The 14,597-nt window shown below is 35.4% G+C and overlaps 1 protein-coding gene across 1 annotated transcript in view; it reads right to left on the minus strand.

Annotated features, from left to right (window-relative positions):
* Positions 1-4,956: 4,956 nt before the first annotated feature.
* The window catches only part of LOC117174579, a gene marked incomplete at its 5' end in the record, with an annotated part of 160,075 nt that continues 150,434 nt past the window's right edge, over positions 4,957-14,597 (minus strand). The window contains 2 exons of the mRNA XM_033363807.1: positions 4,957-8,020; positions 8,321-9,375. Of these exons, the coding sequence (XP_033219698.1) occupies positions 6,273-8,020; positions 8,321-9,375 (2,803 nt within the window). The remainder of the gene's footprint in view (positions 8,021-8,320; positions 9,376-14,597) is intronic.

The following is a 14,597-nucleotide window of genomic DNA, read 5'->3' on the forward strand; positions in this document are numbered from 1 at the left end:
GAAGCTAGAGAAGTATGCCAGGACAGGAAAGTATGGCGGAAAATAGTTAATAAAAAGAGTGTCAGTAGAGTGAACGACGCCTGAAACAAAGACCTTGGCTATGAATGGACCCAAGTGGGGATCCTTACATAACGGTTTCCTGAGGTTCTTCGCTTGGGGTGATTGCTAGAGAGATTGATCAGCAACCTGGGTCGGAGCAGTGTTGCGGAACGAACGTGTTATTTACATAAATAGCACGAGAATTCTGGATCAATCTGAAAAATCTCTATCCCATCCACACACTACTCCTTTCCCCTGCCGAGTGAGTCACGCCTACCCCGAAAGGGAAATGGCTTAATGGTGTAATAATATTTTCAAATACTTTACCAAATCTTCCATACGTTTATTGGAATTAGAAATTTAAAAAAATCTGATAGGGTTTTTTTAAGAACTTTTAAAGTATCCATTTTGTCTGAATGGAAAACCATTTATTGGACAAATATTAAACCCAACAAATTGTTTTACAAATGACTAAAATTATTTAGTACTTATATCTGTTATCAATACAAAATCCCAGAATTAGAAAACGGAACAAATATAGTGTAATGCAGAAAAGAATACAACTGTGAAAAGAAAACTCTTAGTCCCATACGTATTCCTGAATGAGAATCTCGAAAGAACTGAAAATGATTAAAACAAAACATACTATGGCTACGGAAAATAATTCTATTCCTCAATTTTTTATTTGAACGAACCGGATTTTTTGGTACGTGAAACTGTAGACATTTGAAACTTGTTATCTTATTTATTTATAAATATTCATATGGTTATATTTTACCAAATATTACACAGGCAGGTCTTTCGGATCCCTGCATTCGGATCGCTGAATTTGAGTTTAATGTTGAATAATCCATGTTTAGATGCTTTCTGCAGAAACGGCCTCAATGTTTGGACGCATACGACACTAGTAAGATTATGACGTCGCCAAATCCGAATTTGTGGTTACTTTGTGCTCTCCGAGTCAGCGTATGATGATCCAAAAACTAGTATATCAAAACCGATCGAAACCGGAAACATAATTAAAAAGTAAGCCAAAATTATTTTCAGCAAAAAATGGGTTATTGAGCCACTCGGAAATTTTGCTTCGAGGTTATGATGAATCGCTGAATCGGAGAGCAGAAAAATTACCTCAAATTCGGATTTGGCGACGTCATAAACTTACTAGTGTCGTATGCGTCCAAACATCGAGGCCCTTTCTCCTTCTCGAACAAACGGATCGGCTAGGCTCGCAGATTTAGGTGACTTTTGAGGTTATGTTCGACTTTTCTTAGGTTAACTATTATTTATGACACAAAGAAATACGAGGAAAGATAGAATCAATCAAACAGACCTGAAAAAACATGAAAATTTGGCCATTGGTCATATTTGAATAACAAAACGGACTGCTTTGACAATTTTGGCAGGGTATATTTTAAGGTTAGGAATGGACTTGGACCTTTCCGAGAAAGAAAGCCCCGGATCCACACTCATCGATCTAAAAACAATAAGATAACGTCGTGTGGGCTTAATTTGCCCCTACAGCTGGAAGATCGTTTATTTTGGCTAATTAAAGGCAATTTTGAGGTTAGGTTTGACGGTTTTGAGGTTAGAAGCAGAAAGGCTCTGAGCAGTGATTAATCTGTATTATAGTCAAATCCAGTGACCCGAAAAACCTGCAAAAATGGGGTCGGGTTACATTTTCTATGAACAAAAAGGCCTATCTTGGCTATTTTGGGTGTTTTTTGAGGTTAGAAAAAATATCCTGATCCGATAGGGCTAAACGGTCCCCGGATTCTAATTCAACGACCTGAAAAACATGAGATCGACATGGTCTGGTCAAAAGTTCAGACACATTTTTTTCTGTGTGCCTGTGTTGTCGAAGATATATTATTTTCAGGAATATCTGTACCCATTCTGAAAATTAAAGAAAATGCAATAAAACCTTGAATATTTTGTCACAGAATTGTTAATTACAGTGTTTATTGTTAAATTTTCTAATATTTGTGTGACTATCAGTCATTCCTCCAACAGCTTAAAAAATTTTAAGTGAAAAAATAATTTTTTCTATGAGAAAGGGCCAAAATTCTGAATTTTGTTTGTCTAATTTGCTTATAAAAATTTTTAATGTTATATTTTATAATATATTGATAAATATTTATTATTTTAAGGAATACCCAAAGTCGTTCTGGCGATTAAAGGAAATTATAATTTAAGAAATCTCAAAAATTAAAATTTAGCAAAAAGAATTGTTTATAAAAATGATTATTAAAAACTTTGAAATTAATTTTATATTTAAATGTCATTCATACATTAATATGAAGCACTTTTTGATAAAAAAAGTTCTACCGATTTTTTATTAAATTTCGTTATAAAAAATAAATCGAATAATAAATGGAATACTATGTTGCATTACAAGGGATGTAACACAGCGATTGCAACGAGTGTTAAGCCTGCTGCCCCAATGCGTCTATTGAAATTTCGAGTTTTGATATCTGTAAAGCAGATTGAAACATGGTGTTTGTATCCCTAGGGTTGAAACATTTAGAATTCGAGTTTCGGTACGTGTAGAGCTGGCTGAAAGACGGTGTTTGCATCGCTAGGGTTGAAACATTTTGTTTCAACTCTAAAGTAGACAGGTAGGTAGATAGAAAGGTAGGATCTGCAGGTACCTGAACTCGGATTTTCAATAGATAATATTTAATTTAGAAAAATTCAAAATCGGACGAAAATTGAAGGCTCTGGATATTTTTGAACGAAAAAAGTGGATTTTCTTCCACTGTGCGGCAAAGACAAAAGTCGGGACAAAAGTCCTAACACCTGGCTTCGAAGCCTTATTACTCGATGTGAAAAATTTGCAGAAATTTGAGCCAAAGACAGAAATCTTCTTAAACATTATACTTATAAAATGATGTCTATTCGATTTTCATAAAACACTGTTTTTTCTGTGATTAAATATGTGTGAAAAAAACAGGAGAAATGACACTAAACTTTCATCACGTCGACTTTGATGTCATACACACGTTCGGAAATTGGCACCAGAAATTTGAAGAAATTCATGAGTATTCTGTAACATGTATTTAACAAATGGCAATTTGATTTATTCCAATATAATGATTATTTTCATTAGTATGGCTAACAATGTAGATAATGGTTATGTCAGCTGTGTGTATCGAATTTAAGTTGAACTCTAGTTTAAAAGAAGCTTCGTGATTCAGCGTTTTTATCTTAAAAGTTCAACGATCAATACAAACTATTAATGTTTTAATTAACAGTTACGGAATAATTACGATCTTACTGAGTTTCAATACTAGATAATTCGTACTGAAAAAACGTTCTTTCTTAGCATTGTCCAATTTAAGAGTGAAAGAGATCCCTTCAAAAAAGTGGGTCAAGCTCCCGTAAGCTATAAGCATAGACCAGTGGCCGGCAAACTTTTGGTTCACTTTTCAGTTGTGGTCAGGCACATCTCGGCTTAATTCATTCGACTAATTTTCGGTCTATTCGTGGACCTCATTGTGAATGAGCTTACACCAGCACGGGTCTTTTGTCCACAGGTATGTCAAAGTAAGGAAATTTAAAAACTTTTCAACTACAGAACAACAGAATTAAGAAACTTCAGCTTAATATTTAATTGAGTACTAAATACTTTTCCAATTTTCAACCTTAATAGACAAATTTCTTGTTTTTGGAATCGGAAAAATATGTAAATTCCCAATATATAATACTTTCAAATCACTGATTGAAAAATTAATTATATAATATATTAATGAGTTATACCATTATTATAATTTACGGGAAGAACAAATTGTAATAAATCAATAAATATTTTCAAGGAACATTTCAAAATTATTATTCTCAAGCGATTAGCTTTATGTCAGTCATTCGGTTTCCTTCCCACTTTATGTCTTTGCTACAACTTTCCCTGCTTATGTTTTAGCAGTTATATATTTTTTCTGAAAACCCATAGACTTACCAAATGTCCTGCCACCGCGAAACCCCTTCCGGAGTTTCGGAGTCCAGAAAATTTTCAAAGTACCTTTTTAAAATCCTAATCTCAATTCATCGAACCATATTGGCAACATTTGAGTTCGCTCCCGATTTCATAATTTTTTTTAGACCATTCAAACAGGCTTAAGTGAGAGTGCAGCCGTGATCTAAGAGAATGTAGAAACAGTAATGTCTGATAAATTACACCGACAATTTAGTTTTTCCGACAAGACGAAATCCAGCAAACGAATATTGGCTCATGCTATTTCGGAGGGTGCTCTCTCTTCTGATGCGGCTGTCTCACTAATTCTAGAGCATAAATCTGTAAGAGCACAGTAAAAGCGCGCCCGCAATATTAGCGAGGAAAATAATGATAATTTGTATCCGCGGTTTAAATCTATATACAAAGTTTAAATCAAATGATACCCTTCGAAATATGATGTAATTTTATTATAACTGAAACTAAAGCAGAAGTCAAACTCCAGGCTCTCCTTGATCATACCACTGACCGCCTTCTGTCGGCTTCAACGGAGGTTATAAAGACTTTACCGTCTGAAAAACTCAACTTTTATGTGTAAATGTGGTTGTGAAGGCACCTCAGGTATATTGATTAATGTTAGAATTAAATATAATTTCAGGTAACCCGTTGGCATATTAGATCCACCATTTTGTTTATTGAATTTTTGACTTCAGATTCGTAATGTGCGACCTCGAATACACCCTTATACCAACTTTGAAAAGGCTAAAAAATTATTTAGCATACACATCCGCCATATAGGATCCTTCATTAGGTTTTTCGAATTTTTAAAAGAATAACTAATTGCGATTTAAACCTCACTGCACGCCCTTAAACTGGCTAGTTTCTCTGTCTCTATACAGCTACAAAATATTGATTTTTTCGCAGAGGTGTAATAGAAAATTCCTTTGAAGCCAAAATACCGTACAAGTTTATGATGTTTACATTTCAAGATATATTGCCGTTATTATAATACTCATACATTATATCCCCTTCTCATTACACAAATATTTTTCATTGCCAAAAATTTTACTTCCAAGTTTAATGAAAGTCGTGAGTATGAAGACTACGTACCTTTTTAATTGTAGGTTTAATGAAAACTCCGATTGCGTACTAATAATTCTCCCCATATATACTTTTCTTAAATATCCTATGTTAAAAAGAATCTTATATATAAAAGGTAACATACGCACATATGACAGTATTTATTTATTTTTGTATACGAATTTGTAACAACTCACAGTATTGAAAGAAACGTATAGGAATGCATTTACAAATAATGTACAGATTAACGTTTCCTTTGTTTAAACTATTGCATGTTAATAGTTCTGTAATGTTTTACATGACTGAATAACTAATATTGATCAAATGAATCAGAATTGGTTCTCATGTTCAATATTATTACTTCTCTAAATGAGTATTCAGTTTCATTTTTCAAAAGAATGGTAACTACCCTAGCAGACCGGGTGAGCGCAACGGATACGCTACAGTGTATCCTTATAGGATCTTTATAGTATCTTTTCCATAACTTGCAAAAACTCAATACAAACATCAAGATGAATATTTTAATTTTTGCAATTATGATTTTACGTTCAAATTACCGTTAGAAAGTCATTAACGCCTGCTGAGGATGACTTAATGCACATCGATAATCGTTGAAGTAGCATATGCTACTTACTTATTTCTGTTGACTTTTATTGCAAGTTACGGAAAGGATACTATGTGGATACTATCTTATTTTAACTCTAATTGAGTTAAAGACATACATTCACGTACAAGAGAAAGATGTTTGAGCTTATATAACCACAATGAAAAAGAACTTGAAAAAAGTCAGACTGAGTTTCATTCTCAACGAGTCACGCATACCACACATGAAAGTGATTGCATTCAATAGCAAATTGTGAATGAAGTTTCAACACAATTTCGCAATTTAGTAAAAAAATTACCTGGATGTGGAATATCACTAAAAAATAATGGAAAAAAGAAAATTTTTTATTATTTAAAAAAAATCAGTTTGCGTGTATTATCTCCCTGTTTCCGCCACACCTTTAGGCGCACAGTATAACGCTGGAGAAATTCCAGTATCAAAAAATGATTAAAGACGTCAAATCCTAATGAAATTGCATTAAGGTTTTAAAAAGTAAATTCTTTTTGACGGACCAATGTCTGAGAACGTTTTTTCTGTTTAAGTTACCATAAAAATTCTCGTTTTGTAAAAAAATTCGCAAGAACACCCTTTTAAAATATTTCCTTAAGGGTCGATCAATTGCGGCATAACAGGAGTGCTCTTTCGCCTGATTTTTTCCGTCTGGTGCGAAGAGCTGAAAAGCGAGCCTTTCCGGTTTGCTTCTGCACTTTTACCGTTGAATTTCTCCATAGCTCTGGTATAGGAGCCCGTGCAAACTTTACCCCAGACTTTCCTGTCATGCAAATTCGCATTCGATCTGCTTTTCCCTTCCTGTTTACTAATTTCCGGTTTTTGTATATCAGCCCGCAAACTCTGACTCCTCTTTTGAGCAGGCCTGCTTTCTTCCTTTTCCAGAGAAGTACTAGAGCCACGATTTGCGTCAACATCTTCCCAGGACATACCAATGTCCGTTTGAGCACTAGAGGGTGTGGGGCAACTACCGTCACTCGAGAGAGATGAAGATCTTACAAAAGATGGAGGAACTTCTAGCGCAGCATTATCTTCTTCAAGGCAGCTAGGTGTTTCGAATCTAAGTCTGCTATTTGTTGGAGAATTAGTTCCATTATTGTTTGTGTCGCTGTCTAAGATGAGATTATCGTTCAGAATGATCTTCGCAATTGATGTCCTTTTGCGAAGGTTTTCCAAATTCTCTTTTGGTGTTGTTTGAAAGTTATCGACCTTTTGTAAGATGTCCTTAAGGTTCACACTACTGTCGGTAATTACTTTGGGTGTAGACTTACTATATACTTTGTCACATTCATCCTTTTTTGAGCGTGAGGTGGTTTGAAGTTCTGGAAAGATGTAGTTGGCAACTCTTTCCTTTTGATAGGAAAGTGAGTTGGCCTTTGTACGAGTTGTTTTAGGTGATTTATCTGCCATTTCTATCTGCTCTGTTTTCTCTACCTTTTCTATCTTTTCCAACTTGTCTGTCTTCACCAAGTTGTCCGCTTTCTCCATCTTATCAGTCTTCATGCTTTTTGTTGCCTTAACACCATCTACACATTGCTTGTACTTCTGATCAATCCTAGTATCCAGATTACTCTGGACTGCTGGTTCCTCCAAGAAACTGGGACCGTCGATTGTAATCCTAACTTGGTTGCTATCAAAGGTCGACCAGTCTTGTCGAAAATCTTGATCCATTTTCTCGTTATCAGCTAAATAAAATCTTTGATCATTTTTCTGATTTTCTGAATGCTGATCATGACTGGTTTTAATTTCCATTAGAGTGGTTTCTTCTTCAGTCTTACCTTCCTTGTGACCTTGGCTGGACTCGCTCCCATCAAATTCTTCTTCGTCGTACTCATTTCCAGAGTCGTTGTCAAAGTCTTTGAAAATTCCTTCGTTTTTTTCACTTCGTTTCCTTAGTTCCTCCCAATTCTTTCTTGGTTTGTAACTTGTTTTTCGACGAATGATGCCTCTCTCGGTGATATTGATGTCTGGGATGAAGAGTCGTAAGGCTCTATGTCCAGTAGGAAAGGTGACTTCGTTTACTCTCTTCTCAGTCATAATAGCTTCTAGACTCGTTTTTGAAGCTACTTCTTGGTGTTTGTTGAATGCTGAAACCAGTTGAGCAACTGAGTATTTAGGCTCATCATTTTCGCAATCTGAATGATCGTCTTTATCGTCTGAATTTGCTGAAATGTTGGAGTGATTAGAAAGGTCAGAGTGCTGTCTGTGACAAGGTTGTTTGACTGTTAATGAGTTTCGATCTGGCGCTGTCTCATCCGAATCTTCCGTCAAAGTGTCGGACTCGGTCGACTGTAAGGAGTCAAGATTCTCTTCCGATCCTGAAGTTAGACTTTTCGGAACATCTGTGATAAAACAGAGAGTTGTAGGTTAATAAGTGTTCTAATCCGAAGATAAGTCTTTTATCTACTTTTTAAAATTAAAAAAAAAACGTTAGCCCTAAATATAAGTATTGTATTATAAAAAGAATCTTTAAATCTTTCTAAGAAAAAAAGATCTTTTCCAAATTCTCCCACTGATAAAGGTAGACTAAGAAGGAAGACAATTTTGAGAGAAAGGAAATAAGAAAGATAAGCATGCACTTTCTTCATATTTTGAAATAGTAATTCTATTAAAGATTTATTATTTTAGAATAGAGATCTTACCATGCAGTTTACGCTCCGATTTTCTTTCAGAATCTCTTCTATCTCGTATTATTTCTCTCTGCATCGATCTTACTTCCGCTTCTTTTATTTCTTCTTTGCAATGAATAATGCTTCCTTGAGCTTCTGGCCTTTTAAAATTATCTCCGCTTTTATCCAGTACTTTGGCTATTCCTGTAATTTTTGTTTCAGAACTTTTTGCTCCATGTACACAAGGAGTTTCCACAGAACCGGAATTTGTATTCATCAGACTCACAAACGTAGCGCCAGAGTTTTGTAATGCAAAAGTATTCTTTTTATTATTGTCCATGTCGCAAGAAGATACTAATGAAGCATTTGAAGCAGCTATTTGAGTACTGAGTTGTTTAAATATTGGAAGAATGTCCTCTGTTTGAGCTCGCTGATTCTTCTTCCTCTGTCTCAGGCACTCCAAGCTTCTATAAATATCCAAAACCCCCTGAGACTTGGATAGACTTTTGAGCCCATAGAGCTTTTCTCTTGATCTACCGAAGAGGGGACTTAGTATCTCTTTTCCAGATCCCTTATTCCCCTTCAGCAAACAAGCCTGAGACTGAATTTGATTCATGCTCCTCATCCTCGAAAGCAAACCTCGACTGGCGCCAAGATTCAAGTTTGCCTGAGACTTGCTTTGAGCTTGAGTAAGTAGACCTTGAGTTTGTTCCTTGTTCAATAGGCAACTCTGGCTCATAGCTAGACTTGTTTGAGATGAATTGAGACTTGTTTGAGAGTCAGCTGGACTCATGTAACCCTCGCTTCCTGCTAAGCTTCCTCGACTTCCGGTCAGACCATAACTTAAGCACATCTCACTCTGACTAAGGTTGCAATTGAGACCTTGATTTTGATCAGGTTCAGACAAGTTTGCATTACTACTAGCTTGGCTTAAAAGAGCAGCACGCCTAAGATTTTCTCTGCTTACTACTCTTTCTAGAAGAACTTCTCGTGATTTTGACAAATATCGGCGTAGATGTGGCGATGCTTGGGTTGGGGCTCCTCGTAACCATTCGTGTCTCATACATTGCTTTGCTGTCATCCGTGTACTATGCAGAGAAAGAAATTCACAATTGTAAATTAATAAGATATTAAAGCGTTGGCGTTAAATCACGGCCTTTAAGTTATATTGTGGCATGTCCCACAGCTTTAGCTATCAAACTCAGAAAATTTGGTCATAGTTAGAACATTTTATAACCTATTGAAATGTTTATCAAGGTCGAAATAAACTTATCATTCAATAATGTTTGTGAACAAGAATATACTAGCGCAAATATTGATACTCTTATGTAGAGGAAACCAGTACGAGGAGATTAGACGATTTTTTAAAGTGATAAGATTGATAACTGATGAAGAAATGGAGAAAGGATTATATAAAAAATTAAAGCTAAAATATTCATTAAAAATTTCCATGCCATACATTTTTCCGATGAACATTATACATAAATTCATTAAAATGGTACATTAAAACTTTGATTAAAAAATATTTTTTCATGTTCTCAGTGAGTATCGTTCCATACATTACAACAATTCGACGAGCCCTAAACACTGTCGTGTTCAACATGAAATCATGACAGATTTTAGTATACTGATAAAACACATTAACTTGCTTATTTATTTCATAATTAATAACCAAACCTAACCTGTTAGCAATTTATTCACCTCGTTCCGAATGACATTTCTGATAAAAACACATGAAATATAATTTCGATGAAAACTAAGAGCATTAATCACCAGAAAGTTTTAAAGCCAAGAGTTTGAAGAATCGAAGGTACCTGTGAAAGAACATTAAAAACAATTTACTTCAAAAACCGTCAATCTGTCAGCGGAGAAAGTTTGCATCACCATTTCAAAAACACATTTATCCATTTTTATTTAAAAAATAGCAAGCACGTGGGCAGAAGACTAGTTAAAAAATTTATTTTAATATTGCTACTCATAAAAAAAAACCACAAAGCACCTTTGCTTTGAATTCTAATTATTTTTTCACATTATTCAGTTCATACTTGTATCCACCTGGTACTGGTTTCTCCTACAAATTTTTGCAGAACTGGAAAGTTGATTACAGAACAATAAAAAATTAATCTTTCCTTTGATTTTCATATATAAGTAGTTTTAGATTTCTTGTATCAAATAATGTATTCCTTAGACTGCCATTTAAATAATAGTTTTTGGTTACTTTACTACAGGATTGAGTGCTTCAGACATTATATTGGAGACTTATTATTAGAGTTGCGGAATATAATTAGGGGCTTGTGAAGAGGTTTGAGATAACTGTATAAAATAAAATAAAAACAAAAAATAAAAACGGTTCTTTTGTGATGAAAAATATTATTGAAAAATACCTTTGCGGAAGGTTATATTGATCCTTTTGAATTCAGCAGATTCTTCTTTTTCGATGTTCTGATTGATTTTAGGCTCCGAAAATAAATGCATAATTTTTCACAAGTCAAAAAACTTTTCGGTCCAGGTGGGGATTCTCGTCAGTGTTTTATTCCAGAAAAATCATTTTAAATAGTATACTCTGACATTTTATTGACAGATTATATTTATGGGCCCTATTGTAATATATAATTTTAAAAACAGGGTTAAGCAACCACATCAGGCTTACATTGGGAGCAATCATCATCTAAAAATGACACCAGCTGCCAGTAGAATCACGGTAAATCACATATATGGCCACGTCTCTCGACCGTGAAATGGGTGGTCACAGGACTCGTTGTACCTGACTATATTTAGGATAGGATCTCTAGAATTTGCAACGATGTAAGCTGTACTTAGAACAATTCGGTTATGTAGCAATCGGAGATTCAGTAGTCCGCGTCCGCCTTAACGGCGTGATATGTATAATCGCTGAACAAACTAATTAATCTGCAAGCTCTTATGAATATGCCTGATCTTACGTGTGGCGATATTAAACACCGTATGCTCGTTCATCGTCCACTGAATCATCCTAAACGAGTAGCGTAGAACTGGGACGGCAAGCACATTAGTCGCAGATACCTTGTTTAACGCCGACAGATTTGAAGGCCAAATTTGTTCACTAATGTAACGTCCTGAATGCCACTTTGAGGCACGCCCAGATCTGTATAAGTTTCTAGTGTCAGGAAGACTAATATCACTTATATCCACAAGCTCAGAGTTATTGGGAACGCCTATAATCTTTGCTTTCTTCAGGTGAATTTTCGCACATTTGTCCAATCCAAAGTCCATACCAATCTCTCTTTTGTAGTTCTTGACGATATTTAAGTCACTGTGAAGTTTGCTTTTATCAGAAGTATAGATCTTTAGGTCGTCCATATAAAATATATGAGTGACCTTATACTCGCGATGAATAGTGTCACCAACAGAGATATTCAGAAGAATTTCGTATTTCAGAAGTGTGATGCAACAAAGAAGAAGGCTAATGGTGTCGTCCTGAAAGACGCCCCTATGAAAGGTGACGTTCGTTGTTACATGATATTTACCAGATGAGATCGTAAATTTATTTTTCTAAAGGGACACCAATCTCTCTATGCACCTCACTATGTGTAGATGAACCTTCAATCTTTCCAACAGACAGATGATAAGTCTATGAGAGGTTGAATCAAAAGCTTTTCGATAGTAAATCCAGGCCTTTGCAGGATACGCTGATGGGCTGCTGCGTCTTTGTAGACGCACCTGTCAATAAGCAGGTTCTATCGGCAGCTCGTTACACCTTTTTTCTGAGCGACATTGTACGTACATTCCTCTCTCTACATAGGCTCAATTCTTCCTATTGACCTGTAATTCTCAGGGCTTGACAAGTTTCCTTATTTCGGTATGAGTAGAGTGCGTCCTAACACCAGCCACTGCGGAATAAGCTTTTCCGACTTTAAGTATGAGGTGAATATGCGGCCCAGATGTTGGTGTGTAGAAGTAAACTTCTTACAGGAGATGTTTTTGATACCAACTGTTCCTGAAGCTCAAAGGTTCTTCGTACCCTTAAGTGCTTTTTCCCCCTCTTTGGCAGTTATTGATGGACATTTTTCTTTAGATGATATAAGGATATCGCAAAAATCCTTAGAGCGGATGATATTATCAGTATCTTCTTTCATCTCCAGTATTTTCAGGATTCTGTATACCTCTCTCCAAAAAGTCTCTACATCATTGGGCTTGGGTGGATTTTGGACAGAAACTGGATGAACGCTGAATAGGCGCGATGAGTCAGCAGAGAACTGTTGATTCTTCCTTATCCATGTCTATCTCTTTTGTATTCTCCTTCTTGTATTAGAACACCCGTATTTTGCCAACAATAAGCTGCTTGATTGTCAGCAGTTTTGACTTGTTCAGTTTTTATGCGAACTTGCGAACCCTTTCCGTGGACGATCTACCAGATGTTATGCAGTCCATCACACACTGAACACAGGACGCATTTTGCTTTGCCCATCCAATCTTCTTCTTCAAATGATGCAAGCGTCTTCAGATCTTTTAAACAATCGTCGGTTTAAGCCTTTGATTTGAATCGACAAAGCTCTTGGAACACCATGAACTGCCAGTCCTTGGGACTTACGAGGAACCTGCGTATTAATGTTTCTTCTTGTCCTAATAACTGTTATCTCTCAGAAGGTGCCTGTTTTCCGCAGTTCGTCTTAATTTTGCTTCTTTACCTATATGTATAATATTTTATAGGTATATTTCAAATTAACGCAGTCACGTTAATATAAAGAAATATTATTTATAAGCTATGTTGTTTATGTTTTTGGTCTTCGTATTTTCAATTTGCAATTAATTTAACATAATATTATGAATTTTTTATTCGTGATATATAAAGTTGATTGATAATATATTCTGGATTCCTTTTTTGTGGTCTGCGAATTGTTAACTTTAAGGTCAAAATTGTCTCTTAATTAAAAAAAGTGAATCTATTATTTGTACAGATTGTATATTTGTCCTTGATAAAAGACTTTTTAGTTTATTTAATAAATTTGTTGTTGTAAAATAACCTTGTGAAAGATGGTGAATCACTTTTTTGCTTGTTGTGTCGCTTCTTCACCACCACCCACTAAGATTTTCATTTTTTAAAAACTTTATTTGGACTGAATTTTGTTTTCCATATGGTCACCGAGTTTCTGCATGTTACATTAGTGTTTTATGTGTCTGCGTGTCTGACTGTTTTAACTTTATTTCCAAGGACTCTGAGAAGGTGAGGAGAGATATAATGCGCGAGTGTCTTGAACGGAGGGTCGTCGTCCCAAGGAAAGACACAAAAAAGTTTTAGGGAATGATTCGTTGTACGTTTAGGCACTATCTCGAGGGCGGTGGCATTTTTAACATGTGTTTTTGCGAGAAGATATCGATTGACATTCTACATATATGGGCACCTCATAACTCTTTAAAAAGCAGAATCAGCGAAAATGAAAAATACATTTATGAGAAACCCAGTTCATGAACAGCCATGCCAAGGCATACATGGACATATACCCAGAAATATTCACTGTAAAGTTTGTATATCTTCTCCTGAAAAAACTAACCTTCAGTAAGAAAATTAGAGTATACCATTTCTGACAAAACAACAAAACGTTATTTACCATCTTTCTCAAGATTAGTTCACACAAAATAGATAATATATATCACAACATTAATCCCCCCCCCCACGCCCCTTCCATCAAAGAAAAAATACATTAAAAAATCTAAAAAAAGGGATTTATAAAAAATTAATATAATCTGTAAAAATAATAGATTCACATTTAAAAAAACTATAAATGGGATTGACGAGAAACAAAGTTTGCTAAATATACGTTGAATATACAGGCTGTGGCTATGTTATGTTTATAGACTTTTTACATTCTCTTCATTTATGATTGAAAAAGTATTAGAATTGTCGGAAATTTGAGATCACACTTTTTCAACGGATCTCCACGTTTCGAGACCCTCTGAATCCGAAAATCAGGTTTTCACGATGGCGTCTGTCTGTCCGTCCGACCGTCCGTCCGTAAACACGATAACTTTTTAAAAAAATTAACGAATCAAATTCATCTTTGGCACACTTTTTGTAGGTCCTAAAAGAAAGGACTAGTTCGTGAACCAGCCATTTTTGATAATATAAAAAAAAACTATCATGAAAGTTTTCGGGGATTAAAAAATGCTATGCGGCACTATTGGCCCCGTCGGGAATTAGCCAAAGTTAACCAATATTGCCAACAAGAGCACAGTACAGTCTGTCAAGTTAAAGCGTGGGTGGCTTTACTCGCAGTCGGTAAGGTGTATCGACATGATTTTGGTGTCAAAATATTAAGAAGAGCTCCCTCTT

The sequence above is a fragment of the Belonocnema kinseyi genome, chromosome 6 (genome assembly GCF_010883055.1).
Source record: "Belonocnema kinseyi isolate 2016_QV_RU_SX_M_011 chromosome 6, B_treatae_v1, whole genome shotgun sequence".
Lineage (NCBI taxonomy): Eukaryota > Metazoa > Arthropoda > Insecta > Hymenoptera > Cynipidae > Belonocnema > Belonocnema kinseyi.